Source organism: Bubalus bubalis, chromosome 8, assembly GCF_019923935.1.
Source record: "Bubalus bubalis isolate 160015118507 breed Murrah chromosome 8, NDDB_SH_1, whole genome shotgun sequence".
NCBI classification, from domain to species: domain Eukaryota; kingdom Metazoa; phylum Chordata; class Mammalia; order Artiodactyla; family Bovidae; genus Bubalus; species Bubalus bubalis.
This window is the reverse complement of record NC_059164.1, coordinates 9,029,083-9,056,902: the sequence shown is the minus strand read 5'-3', so window position 1 is coordinate 9,056,902 and position 27,820 is coordinate 9,029,083. Positions and strand designations below refer to the sequence as shown.

Below are 27,820 nucleotides of genomic sequence, written 5' to 3'. Positions count from 1 at the left end.
AGTTCTTCTATGTATTCTTGCCACCTTAATATCTTCTGCTTCTGTTAGGTCCATACCATTTCAATACCAAAAAGTTAATTGAGACTGCAAGTTGTAAAAATGAACTAATATAGGATTCCTATTAATAAAGATAACTGAATGTCTTCTTATTCTGTTTATAAAAGTAAACCCCTGACATAAACTTATTCAACAAATACAATGACTTTTAAAGGTTTGGATCTATGGTATAAAATTAAGAATTGTAGTGAGGAAAAGATGGAAATAGAGGAACAGAGGATAAAGAGACAAGAAAATTTGTAGACAGGTTCGGTTTTCTTTTTATCACAGTTACTGCACTGTAAAACTAAAAATGTGCATTAAAGGTAAGATTTCATGAACCTGAAAAAAGATGCTAAGATAAACTCAAATCAGCTAAGTGATTAAATCAGGAATTAATGGAAATAGTTTATCATCAATTCACTGAAGAAAATTAAATACTCTGTTCAACAATGCAGTAAAGCCTTTGTTACCTTGGACTTCACATCTATAATCTTGCAATCCCAGTTCTTGATTTTCAGAACTGTGAACACCGGAAGTCTCTTTCTCTTCTCCATTTACTTCACATTTTAAAGTAGGAGTATAATGTTCACCATGGACATTGCAAAAAGTCTGCCAACAATAAAATTAGGTATTATATGGAATTAAAGTTTTGATTTCTGCCTCTAGAGATTATTAAACATTATTTCCTATATGTAAAACACAGTCAAAAAATGTCACAGGAAAAATCAGTAAGAAAACACTTCCACATATCAAATCAATCTGCAAAAGAATAAACAAATCTAAATTTTTCTCTCTCCACATGCAAGACATGAATTCTTCTCACATCAGGAAAATATGACAGCCTTCATTATAATATATATCAAATATATATGTCTAAACTATAATATTTTTATTTATTTCTAATAACGAATATATCCTGTACTTTACCACTTTCTAGTATGGATTCTATACAGATGTTTCCTCTGTAATGTCAACTACCCATGAAAAAAGCAAAAAGATGAGGGCAAAAGTTCAAAAATGATGACCAGAAAGTAGTGCATAAATTCTATAGAAATTATAATATATAAAGTAGGAGATCACATTCACAGACTTTAACACAAGAGAATACTATTCATGGTTTATACACAGAAGAAAATAAAAAATATTTGACATATTATTCTGGTTTTTCTCCTGAGCAATGGATAATTCTATCATTACTTATAAACAACATATACCACATAATCATCTGACAAGCCTAAAGAAGTTTCTAAGTAAGTTTCACCTTTGCACCTCATGCAATTGGAAATAACAATCAACAACTTCTAGACCTAACCAATTTGTTTACTGTTGCTATTTCTTGAGATTTGCCTAAAAGTGAAACTTTACCATTAACTGACTTTATTAAATTTCCAACATAGTTTCTAAGGTAGAATTTTATCATAAATTGATTCAGGTTGGTAGAAACATGAATGATCAGCCAATTTACAAATAAAGCAAAAGATTCAGAAAGATGAAGTAACTAGTCCATAGTAACATCAATGATTAGGGACAAAATCAGATTCATGATGAACTGCCAGGGACCTCTCCATTACAACAAGCTGATTTATGTTTCAACTTGAGATGAGGAGTCAGGTAAAGACATTACTAGAAGAAAAAAATATATAAAGTCCGCTTATAAATGAACTACTATGACTTTGGAGAAGCGAATGGCAGCCCACTCCATTATTCTTGCCTGGAGAATTCCATGGACAGAGGAGCCTGGTGGCTACAGTCCATGGGGTCACAAAGAGTCGGATATGACTGAGTGACTAACACACACACACACTACGACTTGGGCCACTTTATATTTACAGACCATCAACAGTGGATATGAAAAGGCAACGCCTGAACCTGTCAGCAGAGCGGAGGCCCTTAGTGTGGATATTCCTGACTTTCTTTTGTGTTTTTGAATACTGTTTCTGAACTATTCCATAGGTAATTAGAACCAGTAAGGCAGCTCTACCTTCCCAACTACTATCACCCCCTCCACCCCTTCAAATTATAAATACGCTGGCTGAGATGGAAAGCTGTGACAAGCCTAGGCATGTATGTTAAATTTTGAAATATTTCAAATATGCAGAAAAAAGTTTATCTATTACCTAGCTATAATACTAATTAATATTGTCATATTATATCCATATTTTTAAAAAATTGAATATTACATACAGATTTGAAGATTTCTGAGTTAAGTACTGCTTATCTATTTCATTCACCTCTCTGTCCAGAGGTGATTATCTAACATGCATGTTTTTATACTTTTTCCTTTTGAGATTTACTGATGTAACAAAGACACTCTTGCAATGAACATATCTGGCTGTGCACACATGTGAATCTAAGTAGAAGTAAATGTTGGACTGTGTGACGTACATCAACTCAACAATACACCTTGACAATCTGCTTCTCAAGGTGGCACACTCCCACCAGGGGTACAGAAGTTCTGTTTCACCTGATCTTCACAAATACGATTATAGTTGGTATGCTTAGTTTTTAGATTTGGCAATCTACAGTGTGAAATACTATCTCAGTAGTCATGTGCAAGACCCCCAGCTAAGTCATCACATTCATTCAACCGCCAAAGTGGGCAGGAGTGGGAAACAGACCCGCTTACGGCTCTATTGCTGTTTTTAAAATTAGGCAGCTCTTCTGTAGAATCGACTACTGAGACAATTCACCTACATTTCTTTTGTTTCAAACTGATTGTCAGGAAAACATTTAAATACTTATTTTAAACTTAAAAACTCAGGAATATTTTCTAAATACAGTTCTGAAGTAAGACTGTTCAGTTCAGTTCAGTCGCTCAGTCACGTCCGACTCTTTGAGACCTCATGAACCGCAGCACGCCAGGCCTCCCTGTCCATCACCAACTCCCGGAGTCCATCGAAACCCATGTCCATGGAGTTGGTGATGCCATCCAACCATCTCATCCTCTGTCATCCCCTTCTCCTCCTGCCCTCAATCTTTCCCAGCATCAGGGTCTTTTGAAATGAGTCAGCTCTCCACATCAGTAAGACTGTACAGAAAAGTAATTTGGATGATTCTGCTAAATCAAAATAGTAGTAACTTAAAATTTAACATTTCTTGTCTAAAACTACTTTACAACTAATGGCTTACCTGTGTAAAATGAGAACATTCTTCAGATACTGCCTTGTGAAGTTTTCCAATAAGCATCTGTAAAGGCTTCACTTCACCTAACAGAAGAGGTAGTGCGTTAAAAATGTTCAATTTACATGTTTAGAAACTACTTTCATATTTTACTTACATCAACTGGATAAGATTAATTTTAAGTTCTATATTTCTTTCAATGTTATTTTGTGCTGCTCAGTGTTAACTGTATAAGATAATTTGTAGGATTTTCAATTTATATCCCACAATATGGTACAAAGTACTGATGTACAATTTTTTTGTACTACAATCCAATAAAGAACTGTATCACACAGCATAACCCATCTGAGCCACCAGGGAAGCTAGTCTACATATATTTACCCATATAAAACTGAAACAAAATGTCACAAATATTTATTCTTTCTACATCCTATGCACTCCAATATTTTCTGTTCTACTCTATTATTAAAAAAAAAAAAATAAAGCTGGTCATTACTCACTGAACTAACTTCATCACCTATTAATGGACCCACTAATTAACTTGTAGTGCGAAAAACTACAGATTCTATCTGAAGAGGATACCGATACAAACAACATATGCTTAAAATCTTATTCAATTCAAACCCAAAGAACTCCTTTTTCCTGAAGTGAAAAAGGATTCTATTCTTACTTAAGCCACGCTTTAAACTCTACTGTTCAAAAGAACAATTCCAAACTTAGGAATCACCTCATTCATAAAGGTAGATCTGTCAAGAATGGAGACCTAAAGATACCTTGAACAGAGAAAGTCTAATTAATAACTGAATAATCATTAAAGATAAAAGTTAACCGTGACTAGTCTTCCACTTAAGGTTCCTTCAATATTGTTGCTGACACAGTGCCGTCTTTTTGCTCACTCTACAGACTTCCAAGAAGTCTCATTCTTGTCCTTGGCCTCAAATGATCTCTTGACTTACAAATCTTTATCTTGAACTTAAACTTGCCCCTTAGGTTTCAGCCTTTTTTCCACTGCATACTAGGTATCGCTTTTTTCAAAGTCATCAAGTATTTTTAACTCAATGTTCCAAGCTAAATACACTATTTTTCCCACAAATCTACTCCTCATGACTGGAGTCACCATCAATCCAATTACTCAAACTAGACACTTAGGGATCATTCTCAATTCCTCCCCCTTACTACTAATACTACCTGCAGATTACAACCCACTTCTTTAACTCAAACTTTTCTTCCAATGACATTTTAGCTCAACATCTTAATGTTAACAGAATAACTGCCAAAGCTGCTTAACTGGTCTTTCCATCACTTATCAGTTCAGTTGCTCAGTCGTGCCCAAGTCTTTGTGACCCCATGGACTGCAGCACACCAGGCTTCCCTGACCATTACCAACTCCCAGAGTTTACTCAAACTCATGTCCATTGAGTCTATCACTTATCACCTCCCTTAATTTGCTCCAGTGATGTCATCTTAAAATAAAAATCTTACTATGTGGATTCATTTTGATATATGGCAAAACCAATACAATATTGTAAAGTTAAAACATAAAATAAAATGAAAAAAAAAAAATCTTACTATGTTCCTCTATTTGAAATCCTGCATTAGGTCTTACAACCAACAGCATAAAGAGTAAACATGTTTCAGTCAGGGTATACGAAACCTTTTCTGATCAAGCTTCTGACAATGTTTATCCCTCACTACTTTTGCACACACCTTGAACTTTCAATTCTCCAAAATGGATGTCATTTCTCACATCTCTAAATTTAAGACTCAAGATCCTTTCCTAAAATTCCAACCTCCCTACTCCTGTCTACTGCCTCACTCTTCCAGGAAGTACTAGACTTTTCTCTTCTCTCCCTCCGTTCTTTCTGTTTATTCTTCCATTATAGAAAATTTCCTATTGTTTTCTAAGAGTTTATTTTATATTGCTTTTCCACAGGACTGTTGATTTCTTGGGGAAAATAATTCAGTGATTTTTAAACTTCTCAAGCACTTACACGAACAGTCTATGATTGTATGAACAAATGAGTCTAGGACTGGGAACTCCCAGTCATGTTCTTCCATGGGGTCTAAGTCAAGAACAGAATCATGAAGTGGCAGGCTCTAAGTGATACTTACTTACTTAGAATTTTGTTAGAAACCATTTACCTGTTTCTTGTGTCTTTATATTCTGTAGCTCTAGCTGGTGTATTTTCTGAAGTTCCTTGATCTTTTCCTCTTGAGCAGAAATAAGCTCCTGTTTAAGACTGCAAAGAGCTTTATCTTTTTCATTTTCCATATATTCGCGAACCTGATCCACATGAGTTGAATAGACCAGAGACAGGCATATACGTTGGGCTTCCATCTGGAGCCTTAAATCATTCTTAAAGTGAATTAATGTCCAAGTTAGAATAATTTAAAATGACTAATCAAATAATTTAACTTATTTTTGCATATACCCATTATGGGGTGGGGGGAATACATGATATTATAAACTATAGTTGAGTGAGAAAATAATTAAATTAAACGTCACTTTTCTTACATGAAATTATTTTCTCACTCAATCTGTTGCACTGACCTAGGAAAATAGTACAACTTTCTCAAGGAAAATAACACAATATTTTCATCACTTCATAGTAAAGTTTGATATTTGGTAAAGTTAGGATGGCCTGATCTTTCATTTTTGTTCAAAAACAACATTTTTAAACAAATATGGGCTTCCCTGGTGGCTCAGCTGGTAAAGAATCCACCTGCAATGTGGGAGACCTGCCTGGGTTCAATTCCTGGGTTGGGAAAACCCCCTGGAGAAGGCAACAGCTACCCACTCCAGTATTCTGGCCTGGAGAGTCCATGGGGTCGCAAAGAGTCAGACACGACTGAGCGACTTTTAATGAACAAATATAGAGAAATGCAAATAATAATGAAATAAACATTTATGCACACATATCACAAAGTAATAAAATAAAATCATTTTATCTTTTTTATTCATTTCTCTCCTCCCTATTATTTTGGTTTAGAAATAAAATACAGATAAAACTTAATCTATCATGTTCCCATTCTTCCTTCCCCAGAGGCCACCAAATTATAAATCTGATCATAAATTTGCTGCAAAGCCAGTTCACTTCTTACACTCTCATTTCTTAATCCATCTATAAAGAGTGCGTGTATTTTATATTTTTAAGAATTTACATAAATGGTGCAAAATGGCATTTATTTTACAAATTACTCTTCTCATTCAATATGCCTCTGAGATCTTTCCATGTAGATACACATAAATTTATTTTAACTTGGTGCTGTATATATGAATATTACAATTTGTTCATTTCCTTTTTGGAGATCAAATGGATTATTTCAAATTTTAGATATATCAAAACATGCTGCAATAAATTTTTATATATATGCCCTTCTACATATATGATAATGTTTCTCTAGCGCACATGTGTGCTAAGTCACATCAGTCATATCTGACTCTTTGCAATCCTATGGACTGTAGCCTGCCAGGCTCCTCTGTCCGTGGGATTCTTCAGGCAAGAATACTGGAGTGGGTTGCTATGTCCTCTTCAAGGGGATCTCCTTGACTCAGGGTTCAAATCCGTGTCTCTTGTCTCCTGCATTGGCAGGCGGGTTCTTTACCACTAGCACCACCTTGGAAGCCCTTCTCGATTGTAGTGATTCTCAAAACTGCAGCCCAAATCAAAACCACCTGGATGATTTAAAACAGATTTCTGGGCCCCTATCCCCGAGCTTCTACTCAGAGAAGCCTGGTGTGAGCCCTAGAATTTGAATTTTAACCTGTTTTCAAGTGATGCTGCCACTGCTGGTTATAGACCACACTCACTGCCAGTAGAAATGTAAATGCTACATGGTAGGCCATGTATATGGCATCAATATTAGATTTTTAACAAAATTTTTTATGCAATTACATAATTTTACACTGATATAGTTAATAATGTAGGTGAATACTCATCTCCCCACATCCTCATCACACTTCTTATTGTGAACCTTATCTTGTCATACTGATAGGTATAAAATGCTATTTCATTGTTATATCAATTTATAACATTGAAAGCATCTTTTCATGTTTATTAGCCAATTAGCAGAAGTATTTCTGTGGCTGCAGTATTATTTCTAAGCACATTTAGACTGCTCTTTGGTGTTACTGTTGTGTAAACTGTTGCTCAATTTCTTCATGAGCCTCCTTCCATAAACACACACGTCACTGTTCTCCCCATCACCAAGGGGGGTTTGTCTCAGCGGTGATGTGCGCGTCAGGGACAGCTCTTGCGTTTGTCTCTGTTTATTTTACAGATGTTAACATCAAGGAGATGGTATCTAAATGTCACTGAAAGTGTCTTCAGTTAGAAAAAAATAATCGTTTTAGTGAGAAAAATCTGACCATTTTGACAACTTCAAATTTGGGTCCTCTCCTAGTAATGCCTTTAAAAATTTTTTTAAATGATCTCTTGACTTTTTTAGGAGTGATAAAATTAAACCTCATTATGATTTTGAAAACAATTTCAGATATTTAACAAAGCATTAACAGTTATGTAATTAGAACTTAACTATTTAGGTTATTAAAATGTAAAATTTGATATAAGATCATAAATATGAGCACATTTATTAAGAAGCAGAAAGAAAAAACTTTCCAAGGGCTTCCTACTATATAGAGAATAAAATTTCAGCTTCTTACAAAGTCTGCAAGGCTCTCCAAGATCTGGTCTTTTCCTTCTTCAAACTCTTTTTCTTCCACTCTCTTTCCCTCAAACTCAACCAAACAGGTCTTTATTCTGTTCCTCAAACTTATCTCTGCCATGGCAGTGGCTCTAATTTCCCTGTGGTAGACGCCTCACTGTCATTCGGATGGCAGTTCAAATGTCAATTCCTCCTAGACCCCTTTCCTGACCACCTTATTTAATGACTACCCACCATTCTCTATCACATAAGCTCTTTTATTTTCTTTATAAAACATCACTATTTCTTAACTCTTCTACTCACTTCCTCATTTACTGTCTGCCTCCCTCACTAAAATATATGCTCTCTGAGAGCTGAACCAATTCTTACTCTCGTTCACCACTGTATTCCTACCTGGCAAGAGCCTACAAATACTTGTTTAGAAATGAAGAAACACACATAAAGCTCTAGTTAGCACCATTACACAATGTGCCCAGTGGGATCTTCCTGCTATTTCTAATTTCAGTGTCTATCAAATATAAATTGTCAGCAGTGATCTAGTATTACTCACTATATGTATTCTTTAATTGTATTTAGAATTAATATTTTTTTCCCCTTTAGGTATAACAAGACTCTGAGAAAACTAGGATTTAAATCAATATCTTTTTATCAGAGAAATAAGTTTCATAACTACTGAAAAACTACATGAAGTACTAAAAAGTTTAAGAGTTAATTTTCAGTTAACCTTGAAAACACCAATACAAAAGGAGACTCTGAAACCAATCTTCGCAATTGCAACAAAATATTACAAAATAATTATTTTAATGCTCTGACTCTCAGCAAAGTTATTTAAACTTGCTTTTTCAAAGAAAATGTGTTCTATTTCCTGAGCAGATTAACTAAAAGAGAGGTAACACGGTTTAACAAAAAACAGAAAAAAGAAATGTAAATGATAAGTTTAAGTGAGAATTACATCACAGGCTTTACTTTCATTCTTGAAAGGAGGTTAATTTATGTTGTATGAAGATGAAAACTTTCAGTATGAAATGTACACTTTAGTGTATACACATTAAGTAAACATACCTGTTCTGATTTAAGTGCGCTGAGCTCCTGCTGAAGTTTATCGTTTTCACCTGGATCTGTAGTCCCAAGTGATGATTCATTTGTCACTGACGGCAAGTGAGCAGAAAACTGTTCTTGTTTGTTTTCTTTTTCCAGAGTCATATTTTCAAAAGGAGTTTTATTTACCTCCATTATTTTTGATTCTTTACCAAAATCTTTATTTATTTTAGGAACTGACCCTCCAGGATCCCTGCTTGTTGAAACTCCATCTTTCAAAGAGCTTAAATGGACATCATGCACATTTACATTTTCCGTCCTACTGTGGTCAATTATGATTTCTAGCTCTCTACATCTCAATAAAACTTGCTCTTTATCTTGCTTTAAAGATTTAACTTCTTCCGTTAGAAAACTTATCTCGTCATGTTTTTGTTTTAATTGCTCAGAAAGATCAGACAGTCTCTCTGACAGCTCTAACTTTTCTCGCTTGGTTACCTCAAGTTTTTCCATAAGTTCTGTTGTATCTTTCTCGACAACCTCACCAATTTCCAATGGTTCTGCTATAAAAGTCTTGTCATCGTCAAAGACTGAACTTTTCATTTTCACTATACTTGGGTTTATTCTTTGCAAATGATGAAGCTCTTCACTTAGTGCTTTAAGCTTACTTTTATACTCTACTTCTTGCTTATTTTTACTGTCTTCCAAATCGCTTTTTACCTTGAGAAGACAAGCATAATCCTCCTGTAATTCCTGATAGTTAACTTCAAAATTTTTTTCAGCAAATGAAAAAGTGTTCCTTTGCTTTTCAATCTCTTCAGTAAGCTGAATACATTGTTTTTTGAGGTCCTCATTTTCCTCTGTAAGTATTTCTATCTCTTTTTGCCAGCGACAGTCTTTGGATTGGGACTTAGTGGAGTCTATGAAAGTTAATCTTTCTTCTTCGTTAACAGGAGTATGCATTTTCAACGTGTCTTCAAGGGCCTTCTTTTCATCTTTAAGAATGCTATTCTCTGCTTCAAGTTGTGCAAATTTTTCTTGAAAGTCATCCTCTTTTTCCTTCATTTGTTTCTCCAATAATTCAGTTTTAAGTTGTAATTCTTGAACTTCCTGTTCAAGTGTACCCTTTTCCTTTTCTTCTTGTCTGAGTATTTCTATTTCTTTTTGCAGTTCGTTGATCTGAAGGGTCATTTCTTCTGATTTTGTATTCACGAGGGACTGCTGTAAATCTTTTAGCTTTGAAATTTCCAAAATCAGTTGGTTCTGCTTAGTTATCAAATTGTCTTTTTCAAACTGCATGGTTTCTATCTTTTGACTCATTTCATTCTGTAAGCCATCTATCTGCTGTTTATAGTGAATGCTTAAGTTATCTTTAAGCTTTTCAATATTTATTCGATGTTCAATTTCCAAATCTTCCTTCAGTTTGGAAAGTTCTTCCTCATGACTAAACAGGAGCTGTGTCCTCAGCCTCTCCAGCTCAGCTTCCTGTGATTCAGCCATTCTGTCCAATACAGCATTCTTTTCTCTTTCTAACATTTCAAGCTTTATCTTATAATTTGTAACTTCTGCTTCATGTTTTAATTCTAGTTCTTTCCTGGCTTCAGAAGCAGAAACAATCTCAGCTTTCAAATCTTCCACTGTACTAAGGGACTTGTATGCTTCATTGAGTTTACCTTCTTGCTCAGCTATTGTCTGTCTAGCCCTCTGAATTTGGTCCCTTGAAAAGCTCAGTTCTTCAAAAAGGTCTTCCAGCTGTCTCTGGAGAGCAGACTTTTCTCCTGAAATCACTCCTATTTCTTCCTTGAGTTTTTCTTTTTGAGAGTTAGTATCTTGCAATTTTATATTCAGCTCATTTATTGCCATATTCATTAACTTTATTTGATCTTCATTGACTGTAATGCTTGGATGTGATCTTAAAGCATTCTCCAGCTCCCCCTTATGTCGTGTCCTAAGTTCATCGATCTGTGACACGTGTTGTTTTATTAGCTCTTGTTTCATCTGTACTATCTGCTGCCCATACATCTCATCCAGCTCTGCCCGGAGTTGTTCCAACTTTCTTTGTGTTTCTTGTTCCATTCTTTGTAGGATATCCGTTTCAAATTGACTGTCTTTATGATTTTTCTTCTGAAGTTCCTCAACTGTCCCCATTAATTGTTTTATTTCTTCAGAACACTGTCTTTCCTTTTGCTTGGAATTAGTCAGTTCTAATTTCATATTTTTTATCTCTTGGTTCTTCTGTACAACCTGCTCTTGTAATTCTTCCAGTAATTTATCAGCAGCTGTTACTTTATCCTTTAGGTCAATAGTTTTTTTTTCTTCTTCTATTATTTTCGTATTTAATTCTTCAATAACTGCTTCCTTTTCCTGTATTTCTTTATTTGAGTTTTCTACTTTTTTATCCTGTTCCTTTATAAAGAAAAAATGAAAACATAAAAATGGCATTTTTAGTTTCCGGTTACTTATACCCCTTAACCCCATCACCAAAAAAATTGATAGAAACTGCTTTTTACATTATTCTATAGAAAGCAACGGCTGAGCCTGCTCCTTCAATTTTCTTACGTCAATGAGACAAAGGACTTGTGCAGCCAACACTACCTATGAGCTAATATCATAGCAATGTTGGTCTTCTTGGGGGGAAGAAAGTTTTCTTGCATTGCTATGATTAAATGTTTTAATAAAAAAATTCAGTGGGATCAAAATATGTCTAAACCATTATATTTTCTTCTTTCTTATTAACTGATCAACATTCTAAATATTTGGTATTTGCAACTGCAAGAGGACTACATACCCTTTACAGTTCTAGAGATAATCCTAAAAAAAAAATCAACGTTTCTCCCATACAGTATTTTAGTGACCTGAAGGTTTGGTGGGCAGGTGCTATGAAAAGAGTAAAACAAAAAAAACAGGCTCCTAAAGGTCAGCCTTAACTTCACTCCTAAGGCTAAATGAATCAGAAGTTCAGGGATATGTCATGCTTAAGTGGCTGAATTGCAAGTGACACGCAAGACAATTACGCCATTTAGAGCATATCAATTTGATTCTACATTTTGGGGGTAAACAGAAATTTGAAAGCAAGACAGATGTTTTTTACCCCTGTTCTGATTTAGGACTTTATTTTGGAACTGCAGATAAATCGAAACCCAAAACACATGGCAAGGCATGTCCCTAATCATTCAGAGAAGTGTCACAGCATGAGACAGTCAAGTAGAAGTCCTGGAGACAAAGTCCTGTCTCTGTCATTCACTTGCCTGAGTGGTTAGGGCTGCAGTCCCAAGGACAGAAAAAACAGTAAAATTTACAGATCAGAATATACTTAAGTAATTAAAATCACCTTCAGAAGACAAAAGCCCCGGGTCAAGAGGACTTAAAGGCACCTCAAATGGATGTGTTAACTTACCTTTAAAAAAAAAAAAAAAGAATGTCAAGGCCTAGGGAAAAGGAAGTCTGAGAGGGAAATAGTGGCAGTGCCCATGCAAGAATCGGAGAAGGCAATGGCACCCCACTCCAATACTCTTGCCTGGAAAATCCCATGTACAGAGGAGCCTGGTAGGCTGCAGCTCATGGGGTTGCTAAGAGTCGGACACGACTGAGCGACTTCACTTTCACTTTTCACTTCCATGCATTGGAGAAGGAAATGGCAACCCACTCCAGTGTTCTTGCCTGGAGAATCCAAGGGACGGGGAGCCTGGTGGGCTGCCATCTATGGGGTCGCACAGAGTCGAACACGACTGAAGTGACTTAGCAGCATGCAAGAATGGTTCAAGAAAGAGAATCAAGGTACCAGGAGACTTTGAGAGTTCTAATCCCTCTGGGAAAGTCACACCTAACCTAGAAAGCAAGGTAGGGGGCTGATGTAAACAGAATTAAGAATTTCAGTCCAAAGGCATGGCCATTCCTACTGTGAGATGGACATATGAGGTTATCATAGCCTAATCAGCTTTGGCTTGGTATCACATATCCCGTCAATGTCACCATGCCTTACTGTTGATACTGAGCCTTCTGGCCTAGACTACCTTCTGGCAGTCTACTAGGCCTAAACTGCCTTTCTCGTCTTACCTCCCAGAAAGACTCAATTTCAAAGACTCTTGTTTTCTAATCAAACTATTTTTTGATGCTGATAAAACATTTTTAACATGGTTCAACCTGGGTCTTTATGCACACTCCATCCTGTTTAAAATGTCCTCTTAACAGTTCAGATTCATAATTTATTCACTGTTTACCAAATAAGTACTGAAGAGCTTCTGTGTGGCATATATTGCACCAATTATGAAGAAAACAAAATTCAATGAAAGGGAAGTGTTCTATTTACAGACTTACCTCAAATATACTTCCCTGCTAAGCCTACCCTGAATCACTTCCCTTATGAAGCCAGACCTGCCCAGAATTTTCAAAACGCTTTTTACCCATACTTAGCCTTGTTTTGGGATGCCTTGCATACCACGAGTTTTAGTGAAGAAAAAAGCACATTTAAGCATCACTATCTCTTGCAAGGGCCTGATGCAAAACAAGTGTTCTATAAACATCTACATAATGATTTTTAAATTACTTTGGTTGTAAATCATGTGCATTTTATAATTTCAGTATCTTAAAATTGTACATTTCTAATTTCCCTAAGCAACAGTCTCTGGAATCAGACTACACAGATTTGAAAGCTGGCTCTACCAATGTATTACCTGTATATCTGGGCAATTTACTTCATCTTGCTTTGCTTTAACTTCCTCATCTGAAAAATGGGGGTGATAATAGTATTTACCTCATAAGATTGTTGTGATGATTCAATGAGATAATATAATATGTGTAAGATGCTTTGAGTATTTCCTGATACCAAGTAAACAAAAACAAATGATAACTAATACTTTTATTGTTATCCAAACAGTAGTCTTGTTGTGCTAATTTCTCAACATCTTGAAGAAGAACTGCCTAAATTACAAAAAATACTGTACTGTATGTTTAGTCTGTCCTCATTATTCAAGGATTCCACATGTGTGAACCTGCCTACTTGTTTAAACTTATAGATAACTCCCAAATCAATACTCAGTCATTTGTAGAAGTGCACAGAATGGTAAAAAACTTGAGCTGCTGGACATTCATGATTCAAGCTAAGATGATGTCAAGCAAGATGAGCAAGGTGAGAGAACAAGGAAGGAGACCATGAGGATGGAGGTGCTAGGCAGTAGTGGAGTGTACTGTAAAAATTTCTGGCTCTGGGCTAGCCCAATAGAGTTTGAATCGCAATTAGGAGGAGGGGAAGGTGCTACCTTTAGACCAGTTACTTAACACTTTTGACTTTCATGTTTCTTTCAAGCTATAATCTACCAGAATCTTTTTAGGATTTAATATTACAATCTGTATGATACGCACAATGTTGTAAGTCAAATATACTTCAATAAAATTAAAAAATAAAATACAGTGGAAAGGGTAAAAAAAATCTCTATGATATGTATGTGTGTGTGTGTGTATATATATACACACACACCCTGGGAGCATCAATTATTGAATAAGTGTTCCAGGCAACTGTATATAACACATCAACTACCATGAATAAAGAGAATCTGTATTTTTTTCTAATTGAAGTGTGTGTTAGTCACTCAGTTGTGTCTGTCTCTTTGAAACCTCATGGACTGCAGCCCGCCAGGCTCCTCTGCCATGGAATTTTCCAGACAAGAATACTGTAGTGGGTTGCCATTTCCTCCTCCAGGGGATCTTCCCCACCCAAAGACTGAACCCAGGTCTCCTGCATTGCAAGCCGATTCTTACCATCTGAGCCATCAGGGAAGCCCTTTTTCTAACTAAAATCCATAAAATTTCATTTTGCCATGAAAATATTTACAGAATTACATAACCATGGCTAAAATGAGTAGAAACATCTTTAGATGAAAAAGAAAAAAGGACAGAAGTTCTGGTTATATATATGGGTTCTCCTGAGGACTCATTTTAACATAAGCTGATTACTTTCGAAGAACTCAGTAATGAGTATTATCTTAATACCTATTACTGGAAGACTCCCAATTGTTTTTGAAATAAATTATTTTTCATGTTTAAAGAACTTTTCTGAATTATGAAACTTTGTGATTCATGTGTATAACAAAAAGATAAACATTTGGATAAAAAGCTTTGAAGTTAACTGTTAAGTTGCTGTGCATTGGTTGACTTCCTTAAAATAAACATACCATTTCATATGCTCTAATTTTCTCTTGCAAGAAACTAATTTGCATTTTGAAGTCTTCTTTCTTTCTGTGATAATCTTCTAATAGGTGGTCTTGTTCTTCCAGCTGCTGCTGATGAGTGAGGATCTGCTGCTTGGCTTGTAGTAAATCTGCAGCTGTGCTACTATGCGTGCTGTTTCTCAGAGTTTCACTAGCCTGTAACTTGAAAACATAAAGAAACCCCAAAATATTAAATTCTTAAACGAGTGCACCAAGGAATGGACATCCTTTGTGGGTGTTGCTCGGCTAATAGTTGCTCTCTGGGACCTGTGCTGGATTCAGAGGTTTGAGACTCCAGCCAACACGTTTTCATAGCTGATCAGATAAACATGGGTACATTATTTAAGCTGACAAATTCCTCCCTTTTCTCAGATTATTTTCTGTTGCTCATCATCAGAAACCTTGATTAATTCCACTAGTTTCCTATGGATCTTATTAAAGGTAAATGGAATATATTCAATTAAGTTACATTCTAGAAGCTAACTAAAATAAAGTCATACCAGGGTATGACTTCAGACATCCTTTAGACAAAGGATATAACTACAGGTTAATTTCTGTGAAAATTCACCTTATCAAACTTATAAGATTTTAAAACATAGATAAGGAAGAAGTATAAAGAAACTAATAGCATAAAACCACTCAAGAAGTATGAATTAAATTCCTAGTTAATATAACAAGTATTTACCAGTTTTTTCAACATAATATGACCTTTAAACAAGCAAACATGACCTTTAAACAAGCTTATATTTGTTCTAGAAAACATGAGAAAAACATTTAATTCATTATTAAAAATTTAATAAATTTTCTTCTACTAGTCATACTTACATGCTGGAATTGAATCTGTAATTTTTGACTCTGCTCTGTCAACTCTAAAAATTCTCTCATTGTCTCATCCTTTTCTCTTCTTGCCTGTTGTAAATTTGCAGTGAGCTGGGTTATGATGCCATCTCTCTGTTTAATGGCAGCTTCAAATTCTTGCAACTAAAAGACATCAGTGAAAATTAAAAGTGTTACACTTATTTTTTTTTAACAAAACTAAATATTAGTACAGGTAACTTCAAAAATAAGATATTCGAAATGCATTGGCAGAGTTATTACAATTTGTAAGCAGTCTTTTCCATATTTGAAGGCTATTATCTTGCAACAATTAGTTTTACTTCCAAACCAACTCTAAAAAGATTATCTGAACTAGGGAACAAAATACATTAGATTTGACTTACCCATATATCTACTTCTAGAAGGACAAGTGTCTTTATATTTAGGGATGCTCCAATGTTTGTAGGTATTACCATGATGGCCATGCTTAAGCCTTACTTGTTTCTAAAGAAGATGAAACTGAAATATATTCTGTCATCCTCATCAATGTCTTATTTCACCTTCTTTTCATAACTGACTGCCACAAACTAACAGATGTCATTTTAACTATAAGAAGTTATTTACAAAGACCTGCTGACAGGTTTAATGAGTCTAAGTCATAATGTATTGACGTGGTTTACAATGTAAGTTTCTCTCAGGCTGATTACAAAAACATCCATCCATCCATACTGAAGTGATTTCATCCTAGCTATCTCATAAAGTTTAATAAAATATCTATGTTATATTTAGGCTTATTAATGAACTAGTTTTAAGCAATGCTGTTTATGATATATGAAAGGACAAATATCACAAGGTGACTCTAAGTCACCATTTAGAAACCCCATCTTTAAAGAATGTATCTATTTGCTAAGTCGCTTCAGTCGTGTCCGACTCTGTGCGACCCCATAGACGGCAGCCCACCAGGCTACCCCGTCCCTGGGACTCTCCAGGCAAGAACACTGGAGTGGGTTGTCATTTCCTTCCCCAATGCATGAAAGTGAAAAGTGAAAGGGAAGTCACTCAGTCGTGTCTGACTCTTAGCGACCCCATGGACTGCAGCCTACAAGACTCCTCCATTCATGGGATTTTCCAGGCAAGAGTACTGGAGTGGGGTGCCATTGCCTTCTCCAGAGTGTATCTATACTATCATTCAAATTTCCTATTTTTGTTTTGTGAGTAACAAAATGAAAGCCATATAAGTTAAACACACCTGCTTCAGCCCTTCAGTCCCATAGGTAGCCCTCATTTCTTCTAGTTCTCTGTTGAGCTCTTCAATCTCATGCTGTTTCCCAGCCAATTCACTTTCCATCATCTCTAGGTGGGTCTGATTGTACTGTGCTCCATGTTCAGAATAAGAATCATCAACACCAAATTCTTCTTCCTACGCCAACACAGATTTTAAATAATTCAGTACTAGCAACATTTTCTCAGGAAAAGAGATTAAAAAACTGAATCCCACAGCAAAGGCATCACCTGGGAATTTACCAGCATGACAACCTACTTTGTTGTTAATGTGATAAATACCTCAAGAGCAAAAACAAGATATCTGCAAATTCTGTTACAACTGAGTTTTATAACAAAAGGTGGATAATTTTGTTTTGTTACACATTAAAAGCATTTAGAAATCACACACAGAAAGAAATACATGCAGGAAAAAGCTTTGTTAGTAACCAGCTTTAAATAGAATGAAACATTAGTATCATAAGTAGTTTTAAATACTGTACCCTTAATAAATTTGTAGGCTTTCCTGTTCTCATCACAAAACCGCAACCATTTACCTGTACAAAAACAATTTCCTGAAATATTATGATTTTAGAATTTTATTTAAAACTAAAAATTGATTTGTGCTTACTGTATTCATGCTTTTCTTATGCCTAAGGAAAATGCCACACTGGCAAAAACACACACAGTGATTAAATTTAAACATCTAAAAAACATTATGACTGTTTCAAATGCCACTGACTCCTCATGCATGTGGGTGCTTACGATGAAAACGGCACTGTGCTACATACATTTCCACTTAAGTGAATTAAAGCTCTAAGCACAGTTTCTCTTCTGTCCTAGATCCTCCTCTACAAAAGACCTAAAATCATGTACATAATTGTTTTTTGATAAAGCCCTATTGATTTAAAAGTAAAACTGTTTACTGGTCTAAGTCTACTGGAGAGCAAGTGAAGAAGGAAGAGGAGATGAAGAGCTGAGGAAAACTCCCCCAAGAACTTTCGCCTGGGGGGTACTATGAGAGCCCTGCCAACCCTGACAGACATGGAGACTCTCCACAATACAAATGCCCCTATCACTGACATTTTGTGGTAGGAGGAAGAAAGTTAGCAGAATAGGTCTCTGAGGCCGACCTGGAGGCAGATTAACTTAAATCAATTAATCTACTCAATAATCCCTTCCTTCCCCCTAACAGCAAACAACAGAACTTCATTCTTGCTTACATCTTAATTTCTCACATTCTATGTTAACAGAATCCAAGTTATGAAGCTTTTAATACTGAAATACATAGAATATCCTAGAATTAGGATTAGATCTACATGGATCACAACACTATAAAAGGGGGGATGATCCTAATTAAGAGTTCTTTATAAAGTCTGATTCCTTTGCTTTTCACCAAGGATAATTTCAGAAAACAAAACCAAAGTTTAAAAAAATTCACCTTTATGCCAATGCATTATTGCAATTTGTGAAAACTATCAAAACACAGCAGTACTAACTCTATTAAGATTATTAATAAAATCACTTATGATAACTTTTAATTAAATTCATCTAAATTTCAATTAGCTTTCCTTGATTTTTAAAAAATTTATTTATTTTAATTGGAGGATAATTGCTTTACAGTATTGTGCTGGTTTTTGCCATATGGCAACATGAATTGGCCACAGGTATACACAGGTCTCCCCCATTCTGAACCTACCTTCCAGCTCCCTCCCCACCCGTTACGCAGCACGTTGATAAATGTCTACTAAAACTTTTCCTTTAGGGTAACAGTAATTAAATGTATTTTATGAATATTTTCAAATATCATACCAAGCAAAGGATAGTCCTTTAAGTGGTGATGATATCACTATTACATAAATTAGTTATCTATTTATTTTAACTGTATATACAAACACACTACATAGCCAACACTCAGCCTAAATTTTCTGTAAGTTGAACACATTTTATATTTGAGCTACTCATATGCATTGGCTTCTATGCATAAAATACTACATGACTGTTTTCAAAACTTAATTGTCTTATTATAATAAATATAAAAATCCTGTCAATATTAATAGTTTTTAAAAATTTAGTATCATGTAAATGGGTAATAAAAGATTATACACCAGAACTAAACTAAAACAAACTATATTTCAAAGTTAAAACAGAAACACTCCTCAGAATATGAGGATCATTAATAGCAATAAATTATTATGTTTTTAAATCTAGATAATTACTTCACTGGTACCTAAAGGGTAGAGCATTTGTCTCATCCTCTTACAATAGCCTTTTAAAGCAATACTTTATAAACCATAATATGAAAGTACATTAATAACTGGAAACACGAAGATTAGATGAACAGACTCCTGCAACTAAAAAATAATAACTTTTCTTAATGTCCTTCTTCACTGTGGCATCTGTGAAAAGTCTTTAACCTTTAGGTTACACCAATACAGTCTTGTTGAATCACAAGTTACTCCACCCGTGTAGACAACCTGAAGATTTGGGAAAGTACATAGGATGCATTCTAAATTTTAAAATGTTCTATAGGGTATCATTTCCTAAAAATACTGCTATTCAGAAGAAAATCAGAGGAAAGATCACTCTTATCTTGTAACTATGTTCTTCACACAAAAACTTTTCAGTGAACATCAGTTCAAAAACAGAAGAATAACTTATCTTTTATTAATGATTAATACTTTACTCTTAATCTGATGTGTGTACAAAAATGTAAATAATGGATGTTTTAATAAAAAATAGAATCTGATAGTTCAGAAAGTCCATAAAAATTACAGGACTTCAGTGTGCCTAGCTGACTCTTGGATTAGAGCCAAGAAGCTAAGGAGGCTAAGATCATTCATTCAAAGTTAGGTATCAAGCACCACATTATACACCTTCAATAAACACAATTATACCTTAATAGAGCAGAGGTAGGCAGGGAGAAAATTTTTTAAATGGTGAAGTTAAAAAAAAAGAAAGAACCCAAGCCAAAGGTGAAAGGCTGCTGAAAGGCTACGTTTACATTACTCAATGGCTGGCTATAGTCTATGTCTCCAATCCCGGTCAGTTATTTCAAAAATGTCTTAAGTTGTGTAAGTGACTTGGTTAAGAAATACTGAATAATGGAATCTGAATAATGAAATCCATAATGAGACTGTATGCTCTCCTATTATTTCATCTTTCTACACACAGCAAAGCATATTTATTTACTTGTTTTATCTCTATGTATTGCCTGTAGCACTTCCGACTTTTCCCAAATAACCCTGCTCAAAGGGTATCAATAAAAATATTTTATGTAAACATGGTATTTGAGATATGAAATGTCCCTTCTCCAAGAACTGAAAAGATTATGTATAATTTGAATTAATTTGTAAAAAGGGTATTTTCCATTTAGTCTGATTTCGCTAGTACACATAACTGAATATATTTTAATACAGAACAGATCTTAGGTCATAGGATAAAATTATCTGACTAATGCTTTCTAGACCTGAAACCATTTTTTAAGCCAAGGAGAATACTAATCATAGAAGTCAAGAACATTAAGCGCATACCATATCTACAAAATAAAATTTCTAAGCTAGTTTTAATTAAACATATAATTGGAATCTGAAATCCTTCTGAGAATAATTTCTTAAATTCATTTGTTTCTTACAAACTTAGTGTGAAGAAAAGCATACTTCCGTTGAAGGACTGTAAAAAAATTTTTTTTGCTCATTGTTTTTCAAGTATCAAACATTAAGATCACCAAATAACCCTCACAACAACCCTGTGAGATAGATACTATTTCCACCATTTTACAGGTAAGGAAGCTGTATTTCAGAGTTTAAGTGAGGTATCCAGCTTCAAACAGCTCAGAGATCAGAAATCTGAACACACACTTTCTGGGCTCCAAATCCCCTGCCTTTTTATATCACCTTATTTCCCTATGCAGCAGAAAAATGCAATGATATTTAGACAAAATACAACATAATTGTGTCTTATGATTAAAACTATATAGTTTTGAAATTTTAAAATTAATCAAATGCAAACCAGAGCAACCAAGATTATTAAACTTTGCAAATCTGTAATTTGTAGTTATGTGTTGCTTAGAGAGGAATTTCATTTTTGAGGGGTATTACTCAGAAGTATTTTTTTTTCTAAGAGTTCTAATATGAAGAGTATTATGATGCGAGATTTATTCCTTGGTTTGTTTATTTTTTACTTTTTATTGAAATGCATTTAATTTACCATGTTGTATCAGTAATGCCTAACGTGGCTAGGGATTACTGACAATGTTGTGTATTCCTTAGTTTATAAAACTGAACTAATGAAGATTTTTCTGTCTTCTAACACACGTAATATGGATTAGAAGTTCCCTGAAATTCTATGTCGGTCAAATCAGTCCAATATAATTAAATCAACTGGCTTGAGACCCAAAACTAGTCCAGAGGATCATGGATTGAAGCCAGTATCCATTTTAGCAATCTTGATATGACATCATCAAATGTTTCACAGATCATGAATTTTTCTACTGTATTAATAGACAAATTAAAATATGTAAGTTTTTCAAAGTATAATCCATTATGAATCAAGGCCCCAAATGGATAATATTAAAATGATTATGATTCAAATCTGTCAAAGATTATTTGATAATTATCTTTCAATGTAAACTTCTAAATCACTAATATTTTTCCAACTATAAATCACCTAACTGAGCTTTAGTGGTCAGCATCAGAAAAAGCAGCAGAGGACTGGTCACACAGTACAAGTATCTTTTCCTGAAAATTTGGTTTTAAAAAATATATATGTATGAATCGGTATATATTATGTGCACAATTATTCATGTATATTGCTTTTGTTCAGTCACATGGTTGTGTCCCACTCTTTGAGACCCCACGACTGCAGCACATCAGGCCTCCCTGTCCCTCACCATCTCCTGAAGTTTGTCCAAGTTCACGACCACTGAATCAGCGACACCATCCAGCCATCTCGTCCTCTGATGCACCCTTCTTCTGCTCTCAATCTTTCCCAGCATCAGGGACATTTCCAATGAGTTGGCTGTTCGCATCAGGTGACCAAAATACTGGAGCTTCAGCATCAGTCCTTCCAATGAATATTCAGGGTTGATTTCCCTTAAAGTTGATTGGTTTGATCTCCTTGCAGTCCAAGGGACTCTCAAGAGTCTTCTCCAGCACAAGTCAAAGGCATCAGTACTTCAGCACTCCTCCTTCTTTACGGTCCAGCTCTCACAACCATATGTGACCACTGGGAAGACTATCATAGCCTTGACTGTATGGACATTTGTCAGCAGAGTGATGTCTCTGCTTTTCAATACACTGTCTAAGTTTGTCATAGCTTTCCTGCCAAGAAGCAATCGTCTTCTGATTTCATGGCTACAGTCACCATCCACAGTGATTTTACAGACCAAAAAGAGGAAATCGGTTACTGTTTCCCCTTTTCCCCTTCTTTTTGCCATGAAGTAATGGGGCTGGATGCCATGATCCTAGTTCTTTAATATTTAGCTTTAAGCTGGCTCTTTCACTCTTTTCCTTCACCCATATTAAGAGGCTCTTTAGTTCCTCTTTGCTTTCTGCCATTAGAATGGTATCATCCACATATCTGAGGTTGTTGATCTTTCTCCCACCTATCTTGATTCCAACTTGTAACTCATCCAACCAGGCATTTCTCACGATGTGCTCAGCATATAGGTTAAATAAACATGGTGACAGCAGACAGCACTGTCATATTCCTTTCTCAATCCTGAATTAATCAATTGTTCCATACATGGTTCTAACTGTTGCTTCTTGACCTCCACACAGGTTTCTCAAGAGACAGGTAAGATGGATGGTATTCCCATCTCTTTAAGAGCTGTCCACAGTTTACTATGATCCACACAGTCAAAGGCTTTAGTATAGTTGATGAAACAGAGGTAGATGTTTTTCTGAAATTCACCTGATTTCTCTATGATCCAGCGAATGTTGGCAACTTGATCTCTGGCTCCTCTCATTTTCTAAACCCAGCTTGGACATCTGGAAGTCCTTTGGTTCACATACTGCTGAAGCCTAGCATGCAGGATTTTAAGTATGACCCTACTAGCATGGGAGATGAGTGCAGCTGTATAATCAAGTATATAACTATACATATATATGTAATACCTGTGTGCTGTGTGCTTAGTCACTCAGTCGTGTCTGACTCTTTGTGACCCCATGGACTGCAGCCTGCCAGGCTCCTCAGTTCATGGGGATTCCCCAGGCAAGAATACTGGAGTGGGTTGCCATGCCCTCCTCCAGGGGATCTTCACAACCCAGGGACTGAACCCAGGTCTCCCGCATTATAGGCGGATTCTTTACCATCTGAGCCACTAGGGAAGCCCTATGGAATACATATGTAAATATATAAAATAACGTACATATGTATGTAAAATATAGTTCTTACTGTTGAAACATGCTCAGTATATTCTAACTTTTATCTCTAAGACTTACATTTAAAATTATTTTTACCTAACTTTGAAACACATCATACTTACTAGCTATCAGATATAGTTTCAATAAACTTTTCGCGACCTAATCATAATTCCCAACAATTTTTAAAATCTAAAATATTTAGGCAAAAATTCACAGTAATAAGAATTTCCAATATTATTAATTTAGATTTTCATAAAGAACATGAAAATGACATTTTTGATGTCTTTGGTTTTGAATCTATATTAAAAAAAGTTAAATTTTATTTTCTTATCCCAATATGAGAAAATGGCTACACAAATTTTAAACAAATTTCACAGGCATGTATTAGATGGTCAGATCTGTCATGACTTGGATTATAAAAAATTCACTTTGGTAAAAAGAAAAAACAACACCCTGTTGTGGATATGACTGGTAATGGAAGTAAGGTCCGATGCTGTAAAGAGCAATATTACATAGGAACCTGGAATGTTAGGTCCATGAATCAAGGCAAATTGGAAGTGGTCAAACAGGAGATGGCAAGGGTGAACATCAACATTTTAGGAATCAGAGAACTAAAATGGACTGGAATGGGTGAATTTAACTCAGATAACCATTATATCTACTACAGTGGGCAAGAATCCCTTAGAAGAAATGGAGTAGCCCTCACAGTCAACAAAAAAGTCCAAAATGCAATACTTGGATGCAATCTCAAAAATGACAGAATGATCTCTATTTGTTTCCAAGGCAAACCGTTCAATATCACAGTAATCCAAGTCTATGCCCCTATCAATAATGCTAAAGAAGCTGAAGCTGAACGGTTCTATGAAGACCTACAAGACCTTTTAGAATTAACACCCCAAAAAGATGTCCTTTTCATTATAGGGGACTAGAATGCAAAAGTAGGAAGTCAAGAAACACCTGGAGTAACACGTAAATTTGGCCTTGGAGTACAGAATGAAGCAGGGCAAAGGCTAATAGAGTTTTGCCAAGAACACACGGGTCATAGCAAACACCATCTTCCAACAACACAAGAGAAGACTCTACACATGGACATCACCAGATGGCCAACACCGAAATCAGAGTGATTATATTCTTTGCAGCCAACGATGGAAAAGCACCATACAGTCAACAAAAACAAGACTGGGAGCTGACTGTGGCTCAGATCATGAACTCCTTATTGCCAAATTCAGACTTAAACTGAAGAAAACAGGGAAAACTACTAGACCATTCTACATGACCTAAATCAAATCCCTTATGATTATACAGTAGAAGTGAGAAATAGATTTAAGGGACTAGATCTGACAGACAGACTGCCTGATGAACTATGGATGGAGGTTCATGACATTGTACAGGAGACAGGGATCAAGACCATCCCTAAGAAAAAGACATGCGAAAAAGCAAAATGGCTGTCTGAGGAGGCATTACAGATAGCTGTGAAAAGAAGAGAAGTGAAAGGAAAGATATACCCATCTGAATGCAGAGTTCCAAAGAATGGCAAGGAGAGATAAGAAAGCCTTCCTCAGCAATCAATGTTAAGAAATAGAGGAGAACAATAGGATGGGAAAGACAAGAGATCGCTTCAAGAAAATTAGACATACCAAGGTAACATTTCATGCAAAGATGGGCTCAATAAAGGACAGAAATGGTAGGGACCTAACAGAAGCAGAAGATACTAAGAAGAGATGGCAAGAATACACAGAAGAACTGTACAAAAAAGATCTTCACAACCCAGATAATCATGATGGTGTGATCACTCTCCTAGACCCAGACATCCTGGAATGTGAAGTCAAGTGGACCTTAGGAAACATCACACAACAAAGCTAGTGGAGGTGATGGAATTCCAGTTGAGCTATTTCAAATCCTGAAAGATAATGCTGTGAAAGTGCTGCACTCAATATGCCAACAAATCTGGAAAACTCAGCAGTGGCCACAGGACTGGAAAAGGTCAGTTTTCATTCCAATCCCAAAGAAAGGCAATGACAAAGAATGCTCAAACTACTGCACAGTTGCACTCGTCTCACACGCTAGTAAAGTAATGCTCAAAATTCTCCAAGCCAGGCTTAAGCAATATGTGAACCGTGAAATTCCAGATGTTCAAGCTGGATTTAGAAAAGGCAAAGGAACCAGAGATCAAATTGCCAACATACACTGGATCATTGAAAAACAAAGAGAGTTCCAGAAAAACATCTATTTCTGCCCTATTGACTATGCCAAAGCCACTGACTGTGTGGATCACAATAAACTGTGGAAAATTTTGAAAGAGATGGGAATACCAGACCACCTGACCTGCCTCTTAAGAAATCTGTATGCAAGTCAGGAAGCAACAGTTAGAACTGCTGGGTGGATGAAGCACAAGCTGGAATCAAGATTGCCAGGAGAAATAGCAATAACCTCAGATATGCAGATGATACCACCCTTATGGCAGAAAGTGAAGAAGAACTTTCTGAAGAACTCAAAAGAGACTTGATCAAAGTGAAACAGGAGAGTGAAAAAGTTGTCTTAAAGCTCAACATTCAGAAAACTAAGATCATGGCATCCAGTCCCATTACTTCATGGCAAATAGATGGGGAAACAGTGGAAACAGTGGCAGGCTTTATTTCTGGGGGCTCCAAAATCAGTGCAGATGGTGACTGCAACCATGAAATTTGAAATTAAAAGACGCTTACTCCTTGGAAGAAAAGTTATGAACAACCTACACAGCATATTCAAAAGCAGAGACATTACTTTGCCAACAAAGGTCCATCTAGTCAAGGCTATGGTTTTTCCAGTAGTCATGTATGGATGTTTAAGGTGGACCATAAAGAAAGCTGAGCGCTGAAGAAACGATGCTTGTGAACTGTGGTGTTAGAGAAGACTCTTAAGAGTCCCTTGGACTGCAAGGAGGTCCAACCAGTGCATCCAAAAGGAGATCAGTCCTGAATATTCACTGGAAGGACTGATGTTGAAGCTGAAACTCCAATACTTTGGCCATCTGATGCGAAGAGCTGACTCATTTGAAAAGACCCTGAGGTTGGGAAAGATTGAAGGCAGGAGGAGAAGGGGATGGCCGAGGATGAGATGGTTGGATGGCATCACCAACTCAATGGACACGAGTTTGGGTAAACTCCAGGAGTTGGTGATGGATAGGGAGGCCTGGCGTGCTGCAGTCCATGGGGTCGCAAAAGACACAACTGAATGACTGAACTGAACTGGCTAAAGAAAAAATGCACTTTGTGGAATTGTAGACTGCCCCAAAGTCTCCACTGGTTCAAGCATCAAACCATCTTAAACTTTCAATTGAGAAGCTCTAAGAAGTAAGTTACTATAGAAGAGAAAAGCAATGTTTTCATATCTAAGATCCATATTTAAAGTCACAGGGCAGATTCTCTAATTGCAACCTGTAATTTAAAACTGAGATATTACCCATAAAGGCAATTTTATGTAGCGTAAATTAGGAAATAATTTATGTATTTAACATTGGTTAATTATTTTCCTGATGAGAATCACTAATAAATATATTCCCAACTTTCAATCACCTTAAACTTTTGAAATCTAACAGTTCTTACTCCCATTAGAAATCCAAAATAGTATTAAGTTCATTTAAGACCATGAAGTTTTTTTTTTTCTGTTAGACAACTACGATAAATCAAAACTTATACGAGGTCTGACAGAAAACAACAAAATTCCGTAAAGCAATTATCAAATAAATACATTCAAAGGAAACTTATAGAATATACTGAGTTGTTCAACCATTCAGAGTAAGAAAGTTTTCCATGTCCTCAAATATTGGACCAAAAATAAATGACATTCATGTCTAAAGGAAAAAGATAAACAGCACATTTATTTAACACATAAGGAAAGTATCTCCTCAAGTGCCCAATGCCCACATTAGCCTTTTTCACCTAAAAGTCACTATTGCAACATTAATTTCAATAAATGGTTTTACATAATTAACTAGAATTCAAGCATTTGTAAAATAACATTACACAAAATAAAACAGCCTATATTATAAAAGGTTTACTGTGTTAATTATAACCTTATAACAAAACCCAATTTCAAACACTTTCCTAGAAACTAAAACACGGTCTCCAACTAATTAAGGACCACGTTACTCAAAGAGATTTAAGACTTTAATTGATAATCTGAAAAAAGAAGTCAGAAAAACATAAACTTCAAGTTCTCCAGATTATTTACATCATACTATGCTAGTTTTTATTATATTTATAAAATAATAGAAACATGTGAGGTGTAAGTAATAAAAAACTAATAATCAGCAATAATTTTTAAAAATATAAA

The 27,820-nt window shown here is 35.5% G+C and overlaps 1 protein-coding gene across 2 annotated transcripts in view; it reads right to left on the bottom strand.

Moving 5' to 3' along the window:
• Positions 1-27,820, bottom strand: part of AKAP9 (A-kinase anchoring protein 9) — a 164,044-nt gene that overhangs the window by 102,535 nt on the left and 33,689 nt on the right. For both annotated transcript variants that reach the window (XM_025290830.3, XM_006078355.4), the window contains exons 4-11: positions 17,645-17,698; positions 17,131-17,301; positions 15,891-16,046; positions 15,030-15,227; positions 8,887-11,265; positions 5,302-5,515; positions 3,169-3,245; positions 510-648 (exon numbers count right to left, since the gene is read on the bottom strand). In XM_025290830.3, coding sequence (XP_025146615.3) covers positions 510-648; positions 3,169-3,245; positions 5,302-5,515; positions 8,887-11,265; positions 15,030-15,227; positions 15,891-16,046; positions 17,131-17,301; positions 17,645-17,698 — 3,388 coding nt within the window. The remainder of the gene's footprint in view (positions 1-509; positions 649-3,168; positions 3,246-5,301; positions 5,516-8,886; positions 11,266-15,029; positions 15,228-15,890; positions 16,047-17,130; positions 17,302-17,644; positions 17,699-27,820) is intronic.